A 22,047-nucleotide genomic window follows, 5' to 3' on the forward strand; every position below is an offset into this window, starting at 1 on the left:
CTACCAGAACTGTGAGACAATAAATTTCTGTTGTTCGAGCCATCCAGTCTATGGTATTTTATTATGGCAGCCTGAACAGACCAATACAGACACCAAATACCTCTTCCTTCTAGTCTCCTACCCTTGGCAGCATTTTCTTGTGGCCTATGGTGTTTTGGGGGATAGGGTGGTTGGTACCTAATATGACAGTCATCGTTTATTTTGAACAATGGTTTGAGAAGTTTGGGGGCCTAAATTTTAGTCACTTTTTCAAAGGGTTAAGAAGCAAAGTGACTGAAACAGGAACTGATATGGGATCAGAAGTGCTTGTGTCCCAAGCTTCTGCCATCAGAGATGGAGCCAGATGGCTGGTAAATACCCCCAAGTTAGCTGCATCAGAAACAGGCTTAATTTGCTTATCTAACTTTAAAAGATCCATGCTTTGTGTTTCTTAGAGAAATAAAGTTTAGTAATATTAGCATCTAGACTTTTTTTGCAGATAGGTCAGAAGCAAACAGTTCCTTTGGTTTTTATGATGACATACAAACCTTATGTTCTCATTTTTCCTCCCAGTTCTCAAAGTTAGATGATCATAAATGTAGCTTTCAGAAATTCCTTATGCCATGTCACAACCTGAGGTAGGGGATTAAAGAGGAAGAGATTTGGGACACTGTGCTAGGGGACTTTTCATTTGTCATTTAATTTATTCCTAAATGCAGGTAGGGTTGCCCCTAATTTACAGTTGAGGAACTGAGCTGAGAGGAGTTGAGTACTTTGCCCCCTGCTAGTAAGAGGCAAAGCTGTAAGTCAGACCCAGTCAGGCCAGGATCCAAATAAAATATTTTCTGTATGATGGTATCTTTTCATTGGGAGTGTGGTGACTTTGTAGTCAGAGTTATTTTAATGAATTAATAGTGATATGCAGGACTCTCTGGTCCTAGGCATTCTCATTTGTGGCTACAATGACCATATATATATATATATATATATATATATATATATATATATGTTATATATGTGTGTGTGTGTGTGTGTGTGTGTGTGTGTGTGTGTCTTTATACTCAAATGCCTCAGGGTTATGAGTGCCTGTGTGCGAATGGGGTTATCAGGGATCACTAATGTGGTCCAAAACCATGACCTAGAAGTCAGCATGTCCTGTTTAAGTATTTGCCACTTGCCAGGCAGCCTAACTGTGAAAGAATAGGTGATGGGGTGTCTGGGAGATAGGACTTACAGCATAAGTTTATCATATGGGGCTCTTCATCCCACACTGAGGCAACGGAAGCCACCTTTTATGAGTAGGCCCTGGAAGACTGAATTTCTCCAGGAAGGAGAATGAAATGGTTACTGCAGAAGAGACAGCCCTGTGTAGAAGGAACCTTCTTTTATTCCACTTATAGGTCTAGGCACCCATGCATGTAGTCCTGCCATGAAAACATCTGAATAAGCACGTAGAGTCCATTGTGGTCAGTAAATGTAAAAATAATTAGTGGTAGTTGCAGTTTATATTAACTCCTCTTCAACCTTGAGATAATAGTCTGGGGGTAGGTCTATTTTTAGAGTCTGCGTTTGGCTCGGATAAATTCCATTGACTCCCCTGTGCACTGAAGAACACAGAGCAGGCCGCAATCCCTTCCAGCTTTCTGAGCAGGGCTTCTGTCTGTCTTCCAAGGACTCCTCTCAGTTCCTGAATGTCGCATAGCTGCGCACCTTTTCCCGCTTAGAAGAATGTACAAAATAGGATAACCCAGAACTGGGAGGGTGGGGGGGGGGGTCGGGAAACGTATGTAGGCATTTTTGTCCAGAAGTCCTATGCCATATAAAGGGACAGTAAAAGGGACGGGGCTGTTTTAAGGGCAAATAGCCTAAGTCGACTAATTGCAAGCAGGTAAAGACTCAACGACTTGCCGTCTCGGTGCTGGTGCTTGGCCAAGAGTGTTTTCTGGTTGAGGAAACAATAAATTTCGCCACCGACAGGAAAGATGGCCCAAGTAGGGGCTTCTCCGGTTTGGTCACTTTCGCTGACAAGAAAAAAAGGCTTGAAACCGATTATCCGTAGGAAACCTTGGTGTTCGAAGGCGAGAGGAGCCGGTCCCGAGAGTTCAGGTCACAGCGGTGCAGCGAGGCGAACCCCCCCTGCACGCAGGAGCCAGGATTCCAACGCTTCCTCGCCTCGCGGCTCAGAGGTTCGCGCTCGGCACCCGCGGCTGTCAGTCAGCGTCCTGGGCCCGCCCCTCCCGGAATTCGACCAATCGTAGCCGGGAGTTGGGGGTGAGGCGACGTAGCGGGGCCAGGAAGCAGGGGCCGGGCGGTCTGGCGCAGCGGCTACAGATCGGGGCGTCCCGATGCCAGGCGGCGGGAGAGCGCAAGGAGAGCAGCTGGGCCTGGAGGTGAGTGCGGGACTGCAGGTTTTACGCGGGCGCCGGCTGGGTCCTTGCCGCTCAAGCGACCCATTGCCTGGCTCCTCGCGTGCGCCTCTCGTCTGCGAAGCCCCTTACTCCGCGCGCGACAGCCCCTGAGTCCCTGGCCTGGCGCAGAGGAGCTCAGACAAGGGGATCGCGACCGGGGGCACTGGAGCCAGCAAGTGGAGACTCTGGCCCTTGGAGGGGGCAGAGCTGCAACCCCGGCAGCCTCGGACCTGAGTTGCCCGAGTCACTGCAGGTCCCGGTAGGGAGGGGCGGGGCTGGCGCGAGCATCTCTGTCCTCAGTTTTCTGCACTTGCTGCAACGCCGGCAGGTACAGCTGCCAAAGACCCCTCCCTAACCCAGTGCGGTCCATTTTGCGACGCCTCTCTCCTTATTCCCCAATCTCCGGTTTCGTTGCTGCTGTGGGCCCCAGCTGCCACTTGCCTGGCGATGTTCTCACACTTTGGACTCTTCTGGCATTACTCAGCTGACGCTTTGGGACATCAGATTCAGATCGTCTGGGGAGAGAAGAGTGTGACTTTGCAAGGTGTGATGTGGAAACCCTGGCCTGGATCCGTTTGATCAGAGGCCACCAGGGTGGTGGTTAGGGGCATTCTCAGTCAGGATTTATGTGAATTTTGTGTGTAATTTTCTGTAAAATTTTCCTTTCTTTTCATTATTTAAAGGAGGATTGTTGCCGTATTTCCTAAAGATGAAGAATCACACTGCTCAGTGGTCCTTCCCCCTCCTCACTGTGGTTATCATTTGGAACATCAGGGTGTGCTTGAAGCTGGCGGGACTCCCAGACCCCGATCATTAATTGTCTGATTCCATGCAGTGGAGACAGCAACACACTATTATTCCTCCATGGTGTTTGGGTTCTGCTTGAATTTGACTGTGCTTAGTTCTCTTCTCTCCTTGACAATCTCTGGCCTGATACAGTGCTGTTATTTGTTACTGAGAAAGGAAACGAAGGAAAGGAAACTGAAGTGAGGTTGGCTGTCCCTATTGCCCTGGATTCGGATTGTCCTGAGGGGACAGTGTAGGTTACAATTCAGAGATTATTTTGGAAAGGCCATCCCTGACTGAATGATAGGAGTAACACCCCTGGGCACCGCATACTAGTGGTTCCCCTATTTGGCTATATATTATGATTAAATATTATAGTATTTGGAGACCTCTTTTAAAAAGCTGTTTCTTGGGACTTGCTCCCACAGATTCCTATTCAGTGTAGTCTGATTCTGAGTCTAGTCTAATCATTGGTGTTGTTAAAAGCTTACACGATGATATTCATGGGCATGCAAGGTTAAAGAACACAGCCTATTAATGTGCTTTCTATTTTCTTATAGCATTTAATACTCTGTGACTTATTTAACTGGTTTGTTTACTTCTCAACCCCTTCCCTCCATGAAAGCATGGGGTGCTGCTTTGGTGGAAGGGCAAGGAAGGCCTAGGTGAGTCAGCACTTTGGGTGTATGAGATGAGGGTACATGAAAGAGAACTAGAATCAGAGGAACCAAGTCCTGCAGACTTCTTCTGTGCTTCATCTTCGTCCAGGGGTTGACCTTGTTTGGTGATCCATCATTTTCACGGTCTTGGATAGGTCTCCAGTTCTTTCTCTAGTTCCTGGCCCGTTAAGTTTCAAGGTCTTACTCAGTCCCCTATGAAACATAGCTGCTCTTTGTTATTTATTTTTTGAAGTATAGTTGATATACAATATTATATTAGTTTCAGGTGTATGTCACAGTGATTTGACATTTATGTACATTATGAAATGATCAGCATGATCAACGTAGTTACCATCTGTCACCATACAAAGCTATTACAAAATTATTCACTATATTCCCTGTGCTATATTTGCATCCCCATAACTTATTTATTTGGTAACTGGAAGTTTGTACCTTTTCATCCTCCTCACCTATTTTTCCCATCCCCCCATTTCCCTCCGGCAACCACCAGTTTGTTCTGTATATTTATGAGTTATATAGCTGCAATTTGGAAAGTTTGATATGTAAGTATTTAAGTTGGGAATATTCCTTATAAATCTGTCATTTGTCTCATGTAGGGGTCTGTGTTTTCTAAATTGAAATTCTAGACACTTGGTCTGAAAAGCACAATTATATAAATGTGGATAGCAGTTCAGAGTATTTAGGATGGGGCGTGTGCCAGAAATTGGATGTGTGGTTATCCTTTAATACATTGTCTTTGTGAAATGGTTGTCTAAGAACTTTAGTTCCCTAGAGGATGGGTTTACTGCTTGATTTTCTCTTAAAAGTACTAGCTCAACTATCTCATTGATGTTACTGACAACTGTAATTCCAAGTGATGTAAGCAATCACTTTGTAATTCTCTTATGAAAGAGGGTGGGAGGTCCAGTAGGTAATGACAGTCTAGGGTTGTTGTGATGGACCATAAAGAAGTTAGATTGGCTGGCAAGTAGTCTCAATGAACTTTGGAGAAAGAGACTCAACAGACCACAAATTTTACTTTCTGCTTGTCCTTTGAACATGAATATGAAACATGAGTAAGGGGTGGACTGACAGATCAGAAGGATTTGAAAACAAGACCACTCAAATTTAAATTACTCATGAAGTAATCATAACTTTTAGATCTGTCTGGACACGCTTGTTTTCTGTAGGTAGGATGGATTGTTGAAGTACATGGTTATTCTATCTTTAAGAAAAATAACGTAGGAAGCTTTTATCTTTTCTTTTTCAGTTATATTGCTATTTATAAAGTTTTGACCTTCAGCTCAGCTCTGGGAGTGATTTGCCGTGTTTAAGTTCATATATGTAAACATCCAGTTACGGTTTTTTATTAGTAGTAAAGGAAATGTTTCTCCTACTATGTTGTACTGAAATCTATGTGCATCTCAGTAGAAAATTATACTCTTGATTTCAAATACGTTTTCCTTTACGTTCAGTATCTTTAACCTATATATCATGTGCTTATCTCTGCTGGAGCAGGAAGAATGGTATAAAAATGAAAAAACATCAACCTATGCTTTGAATGTGGCAAGAAGAGAATAAGGGCTATTGTCGTGATTGCTTGAATGCAGGACTTCACACTGGAAGAAAAGTTAGATGTAAACTCTAATTTCTTAGTTGTAATAAGCATCTCTTCTTGGGAATTGGAGATTTCAAAAAAGAAAAAGGTAAATTACATTGAATAATACAGTTTATTTTCGGTTGATCTAGGAAACTTTTTCTTAGAGTCATTCCCATCTAGCACTTTTGTTTTTATTCAGTTCTAAGGCAATTTGAGATACCAAATGATATTGTTCTGCTGTCTTGGCAAACAGCTTTCTTGTTCTAATGCCTAGGTTTTATATTGGTAGGAAAAGAGCAGGGAACTGTTACACATTTCTTCTTTCACTTTGAAAATTTTCATTTTGTTTGTTTGTTTGTTTATTTATTTATTTATTATATTTTAAATGTTTGTTTATTTTTGAGAGAGAGAGCGCGCGCACAAGCCAGGGAGGGGCAGAGAGAGAGGGAGACACAATCTGAAGCAGGCTCCAGGCTCTGAGCTTGTGAGTGCAGAGTCTGATGCAGGGCTTGAACTCAAGAACTGTGAGATCATGACCTGAGCCAAAGTCAGAAGCTTACCAAACTAGCCACCCAGGCACCCCTGAAAATTTTCATTTTAGCTTGAGTTGTTTTCCTATATTTGCTTTAATATTCTGTTTCTCCTTATGGCTTATCTTTATTACTTTTAGAAACCCGCTTTTTTTCTTTATGTTTGTGATTTTTATTTCCTGGCAAAAAATTAAGACATCAAGATAAAGATGAAGGAGAAAAACAGAAACTGCTGAGAGGTGACACCTATCAACATTTTAATATATGTCTTTTTAAAATGTTTATTTATTTGTTTTGAGAGAGAGGGAGCATGAGCAAGGGAGGAGCAGAAAGAGAGGAGAGAGAATCCCAAGCAGGGTCCTCACTGTCAGCACAGAGCCCAACACAGGACTCAATCTCACGACCCTGAGATGATGACCTGATCCAATATCAAGTCAGATGCTTAACCGACCGAGCCACCCAGGCGCCCCTAATATTATGTGTCTTTCTAAAGAGAGGTCTCAGTGCTCCTCAGACCACATTTACTTAGATGTACAGATGAGTCTCTCACATCTCAGTGCTGTACTTGCGCTTGGCGGGAAGTCAGGTCTTTTCTCGGCATGACCTTCCAGTAATGACTTTCAGTTTAAGTCCCTGGCTGTGAGGGGCTTCTTGCATATTTGCATTGCTATCTGTGTCCCTGTAGTCCCTGTAGCTCTGGGGTCTGCTGCCCTTGCCGTCCTTCTCCACCACTGGCTGCCGCTGCGCTGCTGCTAACTGGCTCTGAATAACACATTGTCTAAACTGCTGGCGTTTCCACAGTAGACAGACTATGCTTCCTATGGTGCTGCTGAATTTCTGTGGAGTGTCATCTTTGGCCTTTTCCCTCTCTGGGCATAAGAGAAACCTATGATTTTTATGGCCAACTCCTCGAGAAGGGTTTGTATAGAGGAGCAGTGTGCCCTGTTGACAGTTATTTCTTCTATTTCACTGCTATTCCTTCCCAGAATTTACAGGCACTTTGAGGTGAGTGGGCGCCTTGGTGTTGGAGAGGGGTGGTGTTGAGGGCTCATCACGTGGTTCAGTGTGTGGTATCCCTGTAGAGGTGGTCAGGAGTCCTGGATCTGTTCTAACTCAATTTAGGAGGGGAACCACCTCTTCCCTAATATGAGTGTTAGCTTTTCCCTGAGAATTTCTGGCGCCTAGTACAGTGTGTGGTACAGAACAGGCTTCCATAATTATTTGTGGCATGGATGGTTGAATCCACATATATCACGTAAGGGAAGACGTCCTGTGAGGGAATCAAGGAAGTATGATATATTGTTATTACGAAGCAGCTTTTTCTCTGATACATGGTTTCTGGTTTGTGTTTAAAAACTTTTTCTTTAATGTTTGTTTATTTTTGATAGAGAGACAGAGTGCCGAGCCAGGGAGGGGCAGAGAGAGAGGGAGACACAGAATCCGAAGCAGGCCCCAGGCTCTGAGCTGTCAGCACAGAGCCCCACGCGGGGCTCGAACTCACAGACCGTGAGATCATGACCTGAGCCGAAGTCAGACGCTCAACTGACTGAGACACTCAGGGGCCCCTGTTTTTTATTTTGTTTTGTTTTTTAATGTAATCATAATTGGTATAGTCTTGTCATGGGGACAAGAACTACAAATACAGAGAAGTGAAATCACTGAGAAGTGAAATGAGAAGAGAGTGCTGTGGGAGTTCAGAGGATGGAGAGCATGCTAGAATAGCTTAGCCCTGTCTCCTTTATGAAGCGCAGGTGAGGAAGAGTTGTTGTGGTCCCTGTGCATGGGAATGCATTGGATAGGTGGAGTGGAAGAGTGAGGGGGTGGCGGGGCATGCCAGACCCCATACAGAGCTAAAGGGAGTGCTGGTGCAGCGAAGTGTTCCCAGATCCTCCCACAGCAGTTATGCACCCTTTCACCTTGCCTTCTCCACCCTGCGCTCTGGTCCTCCTTGGAAAGTCTCACTAGGAATAAAATATGAGTACTTTTTCTGCTTACCTATATCAAAATAACAACTGGGGGAGGGGAGCATTTTGAATTCCTTGTGTGGGAGAACAATTAGGAGCAGCAGGTTCTGACATCCTCCACCTCTAGCATTTATGATGATGGATTTGGGTGTCCTCTTAATTGTCGGGCTTAGTTTTTCTCTCCTGCATCTTCAGGGCAAGTGTCTTCCTTTCTGTGCCGTTACTCAGCTGAGGGAGGACCAGTTCTACATCTGCGCTGAGAGAGCTGGAAATCCAAAGGGCATTTCCTATCCCCTGCCATGCAGAGGGACAGCACTGTTTTCTCGAAGTCGGGATGGTTTGCACAGTATCCCAGATCTCCTCCTAAAATCACAAGGTTTCCTCCTAATGCTCTTCAAACACAATTACTTTAGGAATGTTATATGACTTGAACTATAAGAGAAGGGGAGGGATTTTATTTACTTAGACCTCTAGAAGTTGAACAGTTACTTTAATTTTCTACCTCTAAGAGTTTGAAGACATTCTTCTTTGCCTTTTTAAAAAGTTAAAACCTAAATAGGTTGCAAGACAACTATCACTGTATTTATATGGAAGCGCTGGGGTTGGGTTTGAGCAAGTTGTCTGGATATGGAACAGATCTCACTGTGCTCTGGCTCTTTGCTTTCTCCTCATGACTCTGGGCCTTTGAGAAGGTTAAGGAAGAAGAAATGTCATGTCCTTCCTCTTACCCCACCCGAGACCGTTGCAGTTGGTAATTTGTGTTCTCATCTCCCCTCTTTGAAGGAGTCCCTTGAAGAAAAATGTGCTTCTTAAATCAACCCCAGCCTCTCCTCTGTACAAAGAACTCTTTGTGATACTAACAGAAAAGAAGCAAATTAAACTAAAAGCTTATCTGCAGCTCAGAAGAACAAGGAAATGGAGTTTTGAGGAGTGGAGGTAGCCTGGCGTCAGCCATGGGTGATCAAGACACAGCCAGACAATGTGGATCAATTTCTTCAAACTACGGCTTTTCTGCTGCCTGCTTGCAGTGCTGATGGTGGTGGTGTTGGTCATCAATGTTACTCAGGTGGAGGTGAGTATGTCATATACTCCTTCATGACTAAGGGAACCAAATTAAGGATTTGGGGCTAAGTAGCCTGGGAAATGTTGGTCATCAGAAAACTTACCCAGGCCATAGCTTTTGTTTTCATTTTCTCAGTAAGGGTTTGGGTCCCTTCAGTGGTTATATCCTGTGTTGTCACAAAAGGTACAGTGATGAAGATGACAGACATGGTTTCTTCACTTATGGAGCTCATATTCTCAGTGTGCACAGGAGAAAATAATGAGTAGTCATAATCATACAGTAATAATAAATGATAGTTTGAAATTGTGAACAGTACTATAAAGATAGGAAAGCAGGCTACTCTGTAGCAGTTTAGAGAGATGAAGGAAAGCTTACTCAACGAGGGGACCTTTTAGCGGACTCCCAGCAAAGAGCTGAAGTGTCTCAGAGGAGGGAGTTGATAAGTCTGTTCTGAAGACTATCACACAAGGGCAGAGGCTGTGTCTTCCTGAACCCCCTCAACTGCCTGGCACTGCGAAGGAACTTAGCAGTATCCCCCTCCCCCACTCTGCCACTCACTGCACAGATTCATAGGACACCAAAATTTATGGAGTGATTCTGTATAAGATGCTGCTGTCTGTCTTGTTGGCTTGTGGTACTTCTCAGGTCCAACGTAATTATGGTGTTTCTCTGCTTATTGGGTTTTGCTATAGATTGAATGTCTGTGTCCCCAAACATTCGGGCCCTGTGGGAGCTCAGATTACTGTTGTCTTTCATGCTTTCAAGTGGTTTTTTTATTCCGCCTCCAGGAGTTTCATCATGCACTTGTGCCCTCCAGTACTCTGCCAAGTACGCAAGTGGGACCCTCTGTAGATCTCCCAAGATCGATCTCTCTCTCTCTCTCTCTCTCTCTCTCTCTCTCTCTCTCTCTGTACCTCTCCTCCTGTCACTCTGTCCTGTGGATTCACCTTGGTCTTTCAAGACTCGGCCACATCTCTTCAACTTGAGCAGTTGGCCAGGCCCCACTTGGGTTCTGCTCTCCATGCTGCAGCCTGGAAATGCTTTCAAGGGTGCAAGCAAAGGATCACCCCCTGTATTTCCTTTCAGGCATCTTTGTCATTTGTTGTCTGATGTCCAGTGTCTGGAAAACCATTGTTTCATATATTTTGGACTTTTAAAAAAAAGTTATTTCAGGTGGAAGGGTAAATCTTACTGTTTTTTTTTATCTTGGCTGGAAGTTGAAGTCTAAGGAATTTGAATTTGAGGGGAAAGTGATAATTAAGAAGCTGGAGGGGAGGGGCGCCTAGGTGGCTCAGTTAAGTGTCCGACTTTGGCTTGGGTCATGATCTCATGGTTTGTGAGTTCAAGCCCCACTTCAGACACTCTGTTGTCTGTGAGGAGTCTGCTTTGGATCCTGTGTCCCTACCGCCCCTCCCCCCACCATCCCTCTCTGGCTCACACTCTCAAAAGTAAATAAACATTTATTAAAAAAATAAAACTGGGGGGTGTGGGGAGAAGGATTAATGGGCCAAGGAGAGGAGATAATGGGATCTAGAACACAAGTGGAGCATACAACTTTGTAGGATGAGAGACACGGTATATTGTGTCTCTCTTGTTCTTGTTGTTCTTGCAGTATTAAGTATGTAGGGAGAGCCGTGCTCCTTTCTCTGAGCTAAGAAGGAAAAATATCATGGTAGTTGGCAATGTAGATGCATTCACTGCTGGAGGGTAAGACATTGAAGCAGTTCTTGCCCGTAGAGGAGGTGGAGGGTGGAAGGAGGAGAGTGCTGCCCAACAGGTTTGTGTGTAGGGCCTTGGAGAACAGGGTTGGGAGATAGACAGGGGCAGTAACTTTTCAAGACCAGAGGTGTGCATGGCACTCACCTTCACTGGTTTTGTGAGTGTGTGTGTGTGTGTGTGTGTGTGTGTGTGTGTGTGTGTGTGTGTGTTTTACCACATTCAACAGCCTGGGTATACAAATAGAGAAAACCTTGTATGGGTCTAGGTTCAGTGAGGAGACAGGAGAAGGGACAGAGACTTGAGAGGGCAGGCCAGAGTCCCAGAAAATTCCTATAATAGTCCAGCTTTAGTTCTTGAAAACTTCTGGACTGAATGGTAACTAACAGCTCTAATTATCTACACAAACACAAACTCAGCCCTAACGGAGGGGAGATAGCAGTAATCAATGATTAAGGCAATTCTTACCTTGAAAATAGCAAATAGGTCTTTTGTTGGAGTTCAGTAAAACATTTTCCCTGTCTGAAGAGTCATCTTGTCCCAGACGAAAATATTGTCATGGCTTTTAAACTGTTCAATTTATTACTGTGATGAGAACTGACAAAGAAGCTTGGGGTGGGGATGAGGAGTGGGAAAGCCTCTGAAGCTTGGCAACCTTCCCTCCTGTAATCCCCTTTCCATCCTATGCATCTTGGTCCTGACTATACTTTTCATGCAATTAGAGTATCTCAGCATTTTCTAAAAAGTACACACTCAGTTTTAAGTAAAAATATCACATAAAGTGTATATAGCAATATCCAGCTAAAGATTGTAGAGGGAATCATTATTTCTCTGATAAGCTCTCATTGAGCATGGCCTGCATTTATTTATTTGTTTTTTCCTCTTATTCATTGATATATATACATATATATATAGTTTTTTCTGATTATAAAAACAATACCAGTTTATTAGGACTTTTGGCTGCAAGAAACCTGATTCTGGCTGGCTTTAATATTAAGGACTATTTGGGGCACCTGGGTGGCTCAGTCAGTTAGGCATCTGACTCTTGATCTCAGCTCAGATCTTGATCTCAGGGTCATGAGTTGCAGCCCTGTGTTGGGCTCTGTGCTGGGTGTGAAGCTTACTTAAAAAAAAAATTCACATGGCTCAGCCCCAAGTATCTGGTGATTCTTGGATTAGGCTGCTTGGGTCAATCAGCTGGTCTTTAAAAAAAAAAAATCCAGTATAATTAACATACATTGTTATATTAGTATCAAGTGAAGAATATAGTGATTCACCAATTCTGTGCATTATTCAGTACTCATCCCAGTAAGTGTTCTCTTAATCCCCTTCACTTATTTCATTCATCCCCCTCCCCCCCTCCCCAGCTCTCTTCTGGTAACCACCAGTTTGTCCTCTATATTTAAGTGTCTGGTTTTTTTGCTTGTTTTTTTTCTTTCTTTGTTTTGTTTCTTAAATTTCACATATGAGTGAATTCATAGGGTTTTTGTCTTTCTCTGACTGACTTTCACTTAGCATTATATCTTCTGGATCCATCTATGTTGTTGCAAATGGCAAGATTTCATTCTTCCTATGGCTGAGTAATATTCCATTACACACACACACACACACACACACACACACATACACACCATCTCTTCTTTCTTCATTTTTATTTGGACACTTGGGTTGCTTCTATATGTTGGCTATTGTAAATAATGCTATAGTAAACATAATAGTGGTGCATATATTTTCTCACATTAGTGTTTTCATTTTCTTTAGGTGAATACCCAATAGTGCAATTACTGGATCATATGGTAATTTCATTTTTAACTTTTTGAGGAAACCTCCTTACTGTTTTCCACAGTGGCTGTACCAGTTTGCATTCCTACCAACAGTGCACAAGGGTTCCTTTTTGTCCACATCCTTGCCAATGCTTGTTGTCTCTTCTGTTATTCATTTTCGCCATTCTGACAGGTATGAGGGCATATCTCATCATGGTTTTGATTTGCATTTCCTTGATAATGAGTGATGTTGAGGATCTTTTTCATGTGTCTGTTGACCATCTGTATGCCTTCTTTGGAAAAATGTCTGTTCATGTCTTCTGTCTACTTTTAAGTTGGATTATTTGTTTTTTTTTGTGTTCAGTTGTATAAATTCTTTATATATTTTTGGTAGTAACCCTTTATTAGATTTGTCATTTGCAAATATCTCCTCCCGTTCTGTAGGTTGTCCTTTTGTTTTATTGATTGTTTTCCTTTGCTGTGCAGAAGCTTTTTATTTTGATATATTCCCAGTTGTTTACATGCGCTTTTGTTTACCTTACCTTGGGAGATGTATCTAGAAGAATGTTGCTATGGCCAATTTAAGAGGAATTACTGCCCGTGCTCTCTTTTAGAATTTTGATGGCTTCCTGTCTTACATTTAGGTCTTTCATCCATTTTGAGTTTATTTTTGTGTGTGGTGTAAGAAGATTCATTCTTTTGCATGTAGCTGTCCAGTTTTCCCAGCATCATTTGTTGAAGAGACTTTTTCCCATTGCATATTCTTGCCATCTTTGTCATAGATTAATTGGCCAAGTAATCGTGGGTTTATCTCTGGGCTCTCTGTTCTGTTCTGTTGATCTATGTGTCTATTTTTGTGCTAGTACCATACTGTTTTGATTACTTTGTTTGCAGTCTATCTTGAAATCTGGGATTGTGATATCTCCAGTTTTGTTCTTTTTTCTTCAAGATTGCATTGGCTATTCAGCATCTTTTGTGGTTCTGTACAAATTTTAGGATTATTTCTTCTAGTTCTGTGAAAATACTGTTGGTATTTGATAGGGATTGCATTAAATCCATAGACTGCTTTGGGTAGTATGAACCTTTTAACAATATTTGTTCTCCCAATCCATGAGCATGGAGTATCTTTCCATGTGTTTGTGTGGACTTCGGTTTCTTTCATCAGTGTTTTATAGTTTTCAGAGTACATCTTTCACCTCCCTGGTTAAGTTTATTTCTAAGTATATTTATTATTTTTGGTGCAATTATAAATGGGATTGTTTTCCTAATTTCTCTTTCTGCTGCTTCATTGTTAGTGTATAGAAATGCAATGGATATCTGTCTATTGATTTTGTATCCTGACATTGGCTGCTCTTGAATAGCTGGGGTGGCTACCCAAAGAACAAGAGTAAGAGTGGAAAGGAAGAGAGGAAAAGGGTAGCAAGGAGAAGAGGGGGTGTTGTGAGCATGCATTAATGGTTTGTTATATCCTTACAACAACTTGAAAACAGAGGGAGGCTGGAATATTTCCTAATAGGTAATCAGTAGGTAAGGGAAATTTTTTTCTTTCTTTTTATTGAGATATAGTTGACATATAACATGTAAGTTTAAGGTATACAGTGTGTAGATTTGATACACTTATATATTGCAATATGATTATGACCATAGGATTTCATAATATCATATACATATCAAAGACATGTATAACATAGTCTTTAATCCATTTTGAGTGGTATAAGATACGGATTAGTTTCATTTGTCTGCATGTGATTATAGTTTTTCCAACACCATTTGTTGAAGAGACTGTTTTCCCCGTTAAGTATTTGGGCTCTCTTGTCAAGTATTAGTTGATCCCAGGGTTGCTTGGCTGGCTCTGTCAGTAGAGCATGTGACTCTTGATCTTGGGTCATGAGTTTGAGCCCTACATCGGGCATAGAGCTTACTTTTAAAAATTTAGTTGATCATATATGTGAGGGTTTATTTCTGGACACTTGATACTATTCTGTATTTATGCCAGTACCATACCGTTTTTTTAAATGCTTGTTCATTTATTTTGAGAGAGAGAGAGAGAGAGTGCACAAGCTGGGGGAGGGGCAGAGAGAGAGAGGGGAGAGAGAATCCCAAGCAGTCTTTATGTTCACCGTGGAGCCCAGTGTGGGGCTGTATCCCATGAACCATGAGATCATGACCTAAGCTGAAATCAGGAGTCAGTCGCTTAACCAGCTGAGCCACCCAGGTGCCCCTGTTTTGATTACTATAACTCTGTAGTGTAGTTTGAAATCAGGAAGTGTGATACCTTCAGCTTTGTTCTTGTTTCTTAGGATTGCTCTATTTGGGGTCTTTTATGGTTCTATACAAACTCTGTTTTTTCTACTTTTTATTAAAAATGCCATTGGAATTTTTTTTTTTATTTAAAAAAATTTTTTTTCAACGTTTATTTATTTTTGGGACAGAGAGAGACAGAGCATGAACGGGGGAGGGGCAGAGAGAGAGGGAGACACAGAATCGGAAACAGGCTCCAGGCTCTGAGCCATCAGCCCAGAGCCCGACGCGGGGCTCGAACTCACGGACTGCGAGATCGTGACCTGGCTGAAGTCGGACACTTAACCGACTGCGCCACCCAGGCGCCCCAAAAAATGCCATTGGAATTTTGATAGGGATTGCTTTATAAATGTCTGTTAGGTCCATTTAATCTAATGTATGTATGGTTCAAGTCCAATGTTTCCTTGTTGATTTTCTGTCTGGATGATCTGTCCATTGCTGAGAGTGGAATATTGAAGTCCCCTACTATTATTTTATTGCTTTCTCTTTCTCCCTGTAGTTCTGTTAGAATTTGATTAATATATTTAGGCGTTCTGATGTTGAGTCGGTATATGTTTATGATTGTTATATCTTCTTGATGAATTCACCTCTTTATCATTATATAATGACCTTTTTTTTAAAAAAAAATTTTTTTTTTTCAACGTTTATTTATTTTTGGGACAGAGAGAGACAGAGCATGAACGGGGGAGGGGCAGAGAGAGAGGGAGACACAGAATCGGAAACAGGCTCCAGGCTCTGAGCCATCAGCCCAGAGCCTGACGCGGGGCTCGAACTCCTGGACCGCGAGATCGTGACCTGGCTGAAGTCGGACGCTTAACCGACTGCGCCACCCAGGCGCCCCTATAATGACCTTTTCTGTCTCTTGTTACTGTTTTTGGCTTAAAGTCTATTTTGTCTGATATAAGTGTAGCCACCCCCTCTTTCTTTTAGTTTCTACTTATATGGACTATCTTTTTTCATCCCTTTGCTTTCAGCCTATGTGTGTCTTTAAATCTGGAGTATCTTGTAGGCTGCGTATAGTTGGGTCTTTTTTTTTTTTTAATATATTCAGCTACTATTTGCCTGTTGCCTGGTGAATTTAATCTACTTATATTTAGAGTATTTATTGATATGTAAAGGCTTACCATGCCATCTTATTAAGTGCTTTCTGAATGTTTTGTGTTTTCATAGTTTCTTTTTTCCAATGTTTCTGCCTTCTTTTGTAAATTGGTGTTTTTCTATGGTGGTATGCTCTGTTTTTCCTTTCTTTCTCTTGTGAATCTTCTCTATGGTGTTGCTTTGTGAGTACCATGGAACTTACATAAAATATCTCTTTGATAAAGCAGTCCATTTTAAGCTTACAGCAACTTAACTTCAGTAGTATACAAAGCTCCACCCTTGTACTCTCTCCCTTTATATTTTTGATGTCACAATTTACCTTTTTTATATTGTGTGTTCATTAAATTACAGTAGCTATAGTTACTTTTAATGCTTTTTCCATTTAACTTTAATGCTGTAGTTAAGTGGCTAACACACTATTCTATTATAGAATTAGAGTTTTCTAATTTTGACTGTATATTTATTTTTACTATTATGTTGTATACTTTCATATGTTCTCATGTCACCAATTAGTATCTTTTCATTTCAGCTTGAAAAACTCTTTTCAGCATTTCTTGTAAGGCTGATGTAGTGGTGATGAACTCCCTCAGCTTTTGTTTGTCTGGGAAAGTCTTTATTTCTTCTTCATATCTGAAAGCTAACTTTCCCTGATACAGTATTTTTGGCTGGCAGTTATTTTCTTTCAACACTTTGAATATGTCATTTCACTCTTTCCTGGCCTGTAGGGTCTCTGTTGAGAAATCTGCTGATAGCCAAGTGGGTGTTCCTTTGCAGATTATAGTCTTTTCTTCAGGCTGCTTTCAGGATTCTCGGTTTTTGACAGTTTTATTATATTGTGTCATGGAGAAGGTCTTTTTGCATGGAGATATCAGGGTGATCTATTAGCTTTGTGAACTTGGTCATATAATTATATCCACAGGTTTGGAAAATTGGCAGCTATTATCTTTTTAAGTAAACTTTCTGACCCCTTTTCACTCTCTGTTCTTTCTCAAATCCCAATTATTCTAATATTTGTACATTTAATATCATTCTATAGATCATGTAAGCTGTCTGTGTTCTTTTTCATTCTTTTTTCTTCATTCATTTCTGATTGGGTTATTTTAAAGTTTAATTTTTCAGTTCGCTTATTCTGTTTTCCATTTGAGATGCTCTACTGTAGATGCTTTCTGTTGAATTTTTCATTGCATTCATTGAATTTTTGTTTGCTTCTTTTTTATGATTTCTCTCTGTAGATTTCTTATTTTGTTGAATTATATGGGTTTTCTTACAGTTTGTTGAGTTTCCTTAAATTCTTTACCAGATGGTGTTAAATTCTGTGCCTTTGAGCTAGGTTATTGGAAGATTATTGTTATCTTTTGGTGATAATGTATTTCCTTGATTTTTCATGTTCCTGTAGATTTGCATTGCTGCTTTTACATTTAAAGTAGCAGATACTTCCTCAAATTTATACTATCTGCTTTCAGATGGGGTAAATTGTTTGTTGGTCCTATGATATCTGGGGTTTTCTCCACTCTTATATGGATACACCTTCCCCACATTTTTCCTTCTTCATATGGCATAATTCCTAAGCTTTTCTCTCTTCTGATTCTTACAACCCAGCAGGCTAGCCGCTCTTAATTTCTTTTGTTTTCCAGAAGGTGGCACTGTAACTCAGCTTTCTGGTTTCTTCTTTGCCCAGAGATACTAGTTTATTTTTCTGATAACACTCATTTATCAGACTTACACTTTCCACTTCATGTGGAAGGGTATGCGAAGAGCTGATGGCAGGATTGGGGGAGGTGTGAGTTTAGCACTCAGGGTGTTGGGGGTGCCTCATGGGTTTGGTGGGGAGATTGTCAGGTAAGATTCTCCAATAGGCTTGTGGACAGACTTTCTGTTAAAGTCCTCAGCAGTTAGCAAGACCTGCATCCTTTCAATGCCCTTTGATATTCTTATTTGCCTTTTTCCTGATCTCCTCCCTCCTACTAGACTGAGTACTCTGGGTGCTGCTAGAGAGAAATGGTTTTTTTTTTTAGCAGCATCCCATTCAGCAAGGGTGGCTGAGCATTAACTCACCACTCTCCGTTTCCCTCTTGGAAGATAGTTCAGCCTCTGCACTGTGTTGTGTTGGGGGAGGGGAAGCACTGGCAGAGTTCCTGTTAACCCCTCCACTACATCACCAGTGGCATACTAGCATCTCCTCTAGGGAATGCTGGATTTCCACAGGTTGTTCCTCATTCACTGGGATCTGCCCAGGTCAGTACTCTTGAGGTTTTCCTCCCAACTGTGGCCGAGCGGGGTTGGTGTAAGTTCACTGGCAGCCTGTGCTGAGGTCTGTCTGCCTATTACCAGATGCATATATGGGCGAGACTTCTGGATTCCTGGCATATGGTGCTGTTTCCCACAACTCCCATAAAGGCATTTTTGTTTGTGGATGAATGCCTAATTCACTGTTGAAAGGGGGACAAAAAGAAGTAATGTATCAGGCTGTTACCATGCTGATGTCAACTCTGCTAAGGGAAAAATTTCAAAGTCATTTTTGTTTTCCTCCATTACTTTTTAAAATTAACAAATAACACCATGTTCTTCTTTCTTTCTTTCTTTCTTTCTTTCTTTCTTTCTTTCTTATTTTTTAAAATGTTTAATTTTGAGAGAGAGACAGAGTGTGAGCAGGGGAGGGGCAGAGAGAGGGACACACAGGATCCAAAGAAGGCTCCAGGCTCTGAGCTGTCAGCACAGAGCCTGACACAGGGCTCAAACACATGGGCTCGAACTCACGAACCACCAGATCATGCCCTGAGCTGAAGTTGGATGCTCAACTGACTGAGCCACCCAGGTACCCCCCTACCATGTTCTCCTTTAAAATAAAGGCTCCTAATGAAATCTTTTCAACTGAAAATGTCTGTATGTAAGTGTAGAATGAAAGGGAAAAAAATACAGAGTCTGAGAACTCTAAAGGATTAAAAATCCCTTATATATTTTGGGGTTATTTTTACCTTGTATGGGATTATTTTTTACTATGTATAAGTTATTTTTATTGTTTATTTATTTTGAGAGAGAGAGAGAGAGCACACGCAGGAAGGGACAGAGAGAGAGAGAGAGAGAGAGAGAGAGAGAGAGAACCCTAGAGCCTGATATGGGGCTTGATCCCACGAATTGTGAGATCATGACCTGAGCCAAAGTCAAGAGTAGAACATTTAACTGACTGAATCACCCAGGTGCCCCTGCCATGTATAAGATTTTGAAGTGTTTTGGCATAGGTGGGGAGCTTGAGGAGTTTGTTTGGCATAGGTGGGGAGCTTGAGGCTCTACATTGAGCCAGCCAAGTGTCCCCTGAAGACTTTTTTAAGAGAACTTTTATGTTTAAAGCAGAATTTTTAAAATTATTTTTAAATTTTAATTTAGTATAGCTGGCATACGGTGTTATACTAGTTTTAATTAGTGTATTAGTTATATTATGTGTACAACATAGTGATTCAACAATTCTGTACATCATTACTCAGAACTCATCATCATAAATGTTCTCTTAATCCCTTTCACTTGTTTCACCCACGCTCTCACCCATCTCCCCTCTGATATGCTTTATTTTGTCTTGTTTTGTTTTGTTTATTTTATTTTATTTATCAAATAGGCTTCATGCTCAGCACAGAGCCAATGCAGGGCTTGAACTTACAACCCTGAGATCAAGACCTGAGCTGAGATCAAGAATAGGACACTTAACTGACTGAGCCACCCGGATGCCCCTGATATACTTTATTTTAAATGAGTAGCCTCTTAAAGTTATTTTTTTCAACAAGAACATTTTTACTTGAAGCATATTTTAGAATACATGGCTCTAAAAGATATATATAAAACATTCCATCCAAGAAAAATAGAATAACATTTTCTTCAAGTACACACACAGAAGAATCCTCTGGTTAAATAACATAAAAAGAGACATAACAAACATTACAATTTTAAGAAGACTGAAATCATACCAAGTATATTTTCCAACCACAGTGGTACAAACTAAAGATTAATAATGAAACAAAGCTGAAAAATCTACAATGTATTTCTTCTTTTTTTTAATGTTTATTTTTGAGAGAGAGACAGAGAGAGACAGAGAGAGAGAAAGACAGAATGTGAGTGGGGGAGGGGCAGAGAGGGAGAGAGAAACAGAATCTGAAGTAGGCTCTAGGCTCTGAGCTGTCAGCAGAGTCGGACATGGGGCTTGAACCCACAAACTGCGAGATCATGACCTGAGCCAAAGTCAGATGCTTAATCGACTGAGCCACCTAAGCAACCCCCCAAAATCTACAACGTAAATACTAAATTTTAATATGTAAATATTAACACGCTACTGCACAAGCAATTGGCCCAACAAGAAATTAAATGGCAAATCAAAATATGTCTCGAAACAAAAGGAAAAAAAACACAACCTTCCAAAACCTGTAGGATGCAGCAAAAGCAGATGAGTGAATTTTATGCTATAAATGCTCATATTAGGAAAAAAATTTGAAATAAACAACATTACACCACAAGGAACTAGAAAAAAGAAACTTAGCTGAAATTTAGTAGAGGAAGGAAATAATAAAGAAAAATCAGGAATAAATAAGAGACCAGAATAAATAATAACATCAAAAGTAATGACCAATTTTTCCAAAAAATGAACAAAGTTGGCAATTTTCTTAATTACATTAGCTAAGAAAAAAGAGGACTCAAAAACCAAAATGAGAAATGGAAGAGAAAACAATACAACAGATAACCACAGAAATCAATATGTGATAACAGATTACTATAAACAATTATAAACTAAAAAATCAGATAACTTAGAAGAAAAAACTCCAGATAATTCCTAAAAAATGTGGAAGTTACGAAGATTGGATCATGAATCTTGAATCCAAGAGGTGGGAAATCTTCTTAGACCAATAACAAAAATGGAGGTTGAATTAGGAATAAAAAAATCTCCCAGCACTGAAAAGCTCAAGACCACCTAGTTTCATTGGTGAAATCTACCAATCATTAAAAACAATAATAATTAATGGAAATCTTTATCAAAATCTTATGAATAATGGAATAGAGGGAACACTACCCTGTACCAAAGCAATATAAAAACAATACAAGAACAAAAAAGTCTGGTTTGTCCAATATAAGTATTGCTACTAGGACTGGATTTTCTATTCTTTTGACACCCATTTGCATGATAGGTGTTTCTCCACCCCCTTACTTTTAATCTGCAGGTGTCTTTAGGTCTAAAATGAGTCTCTGGCAGGTTTAAAGCAAAATTGACCAGAAATGTTTTTCTGTTAGTTTCAGCCTCTTGATTACCACTGTTCTGGACTGGTCCTCATGGTTCTTATCATGACTGCCAGCAGGACACTTTGAAAAACAACAGGTTTTATTATTCATGGGTCCTGGAGGGTATACAACACACCTGGGGTCACACAGTGAGGTCATGGGTAGAGAAAGAAAAGAGTGTGGGCTTGGGGTTCTGCTGTTTTTGGGGTCCATGGGTAGGGGCATGGGGTTTCACAGGTTCATTCTTTATTGGTGAATTTAAAACATAAGAGTGGGAATTTAAAGCACAGGGAATGGTCAGTTATCTAAATCAACCAAGATCTCTAAAGCAAAGGAGCCTTGTGTGGGAGGTGGTAGCCTGGCTCTTTATCTAGTCATTTGACTGCCAGTGTGTTTTTCTGAGATAGCTGTCTTTGAAGTGGAATTGAAGTCAGGCACTTGCATGACAAAATAGAAAGAAATGATTGTCAGGGCTTACATTGTAGGAAGATGACAGAGATTTCCCACATACTCTTCACCCCTTTACATGCTTAGCCTCTCCCATTATTATTATTTTTTTCAATATATGAAATTTATTGTCAAATTGGTTTCCATACAACACCCAGTGCTCATCCCCAAAGGTGCCCTCCTCAATACCCATCACCCATCCTCCCCTCCCTCCCACCCCCCATCAACCCTTTTAACAGTCTCTTATGCTTTGGCTCTCTCCCACTCTAACCTCTTTTTTTTTTTTTCCCTTCCCCTCCCCCATGGGTTTCTGTTAAGTTTCTCAGGATCCACATAAGAGTGAAACCATATGGTATCTGTCTTTCTCTGTATGGCTTATTTCACTTAGCATCACACTCTCCAGTTCCATCCACGTTGCTACAGAAGGCCATATTTCATTCTTTCTCATTGCCATGTAGTATTCCATTGTGTATATAA

At 41.0% G+C, this 22,047-nt stretch overlaps 1 protein-coding gene across 1 annotated transcript in view; it reads left to right on the forward strand.

Moving 5' to 3' along the window:
* Positions 1 to 2,262: 2,262 nt before the first annotated feature.
* The window catches only part of NXPE3 (neurexophilin and PC-esterase domain family member 3), a 42,385-nt gene continuing 22,600 nt past the window's right edge, over positions 2,263 to 22,047 (forward strand). The window contains exons 1-2 of the mRNA XM_043594045.1: positions 2,263 to 2,369; positions 8,710 to 8,998. Of these exons, the coding sequence (XP_043449980.1) occupies positions 8,906 to 8,998 (93 nt within the window). The 5' untranslated portion in view covers positions 2,263 to 2,369; positions 8,710 to 8,905. The remainder of the gene's footprint in view (positions 2,370 to 8,709; positions 8,999 to 22,047) is intronic.

Source organism: Prionailurus bengalensis, chromosome C2 (assembly GCF_016509475.1).
Source record: "Prionailurus bengalensis isolate Pbe53 chromosome C2, Fcat_Pben_1.1_paternal_pri, whole genome shotgun sequence".
NCBI classification, from domain to species: Eukaryota; Metazoa; Chordata; class Mammalia; order Carnivora; family Felidae; genus Prionailurus; species Prionailurus bengalensis.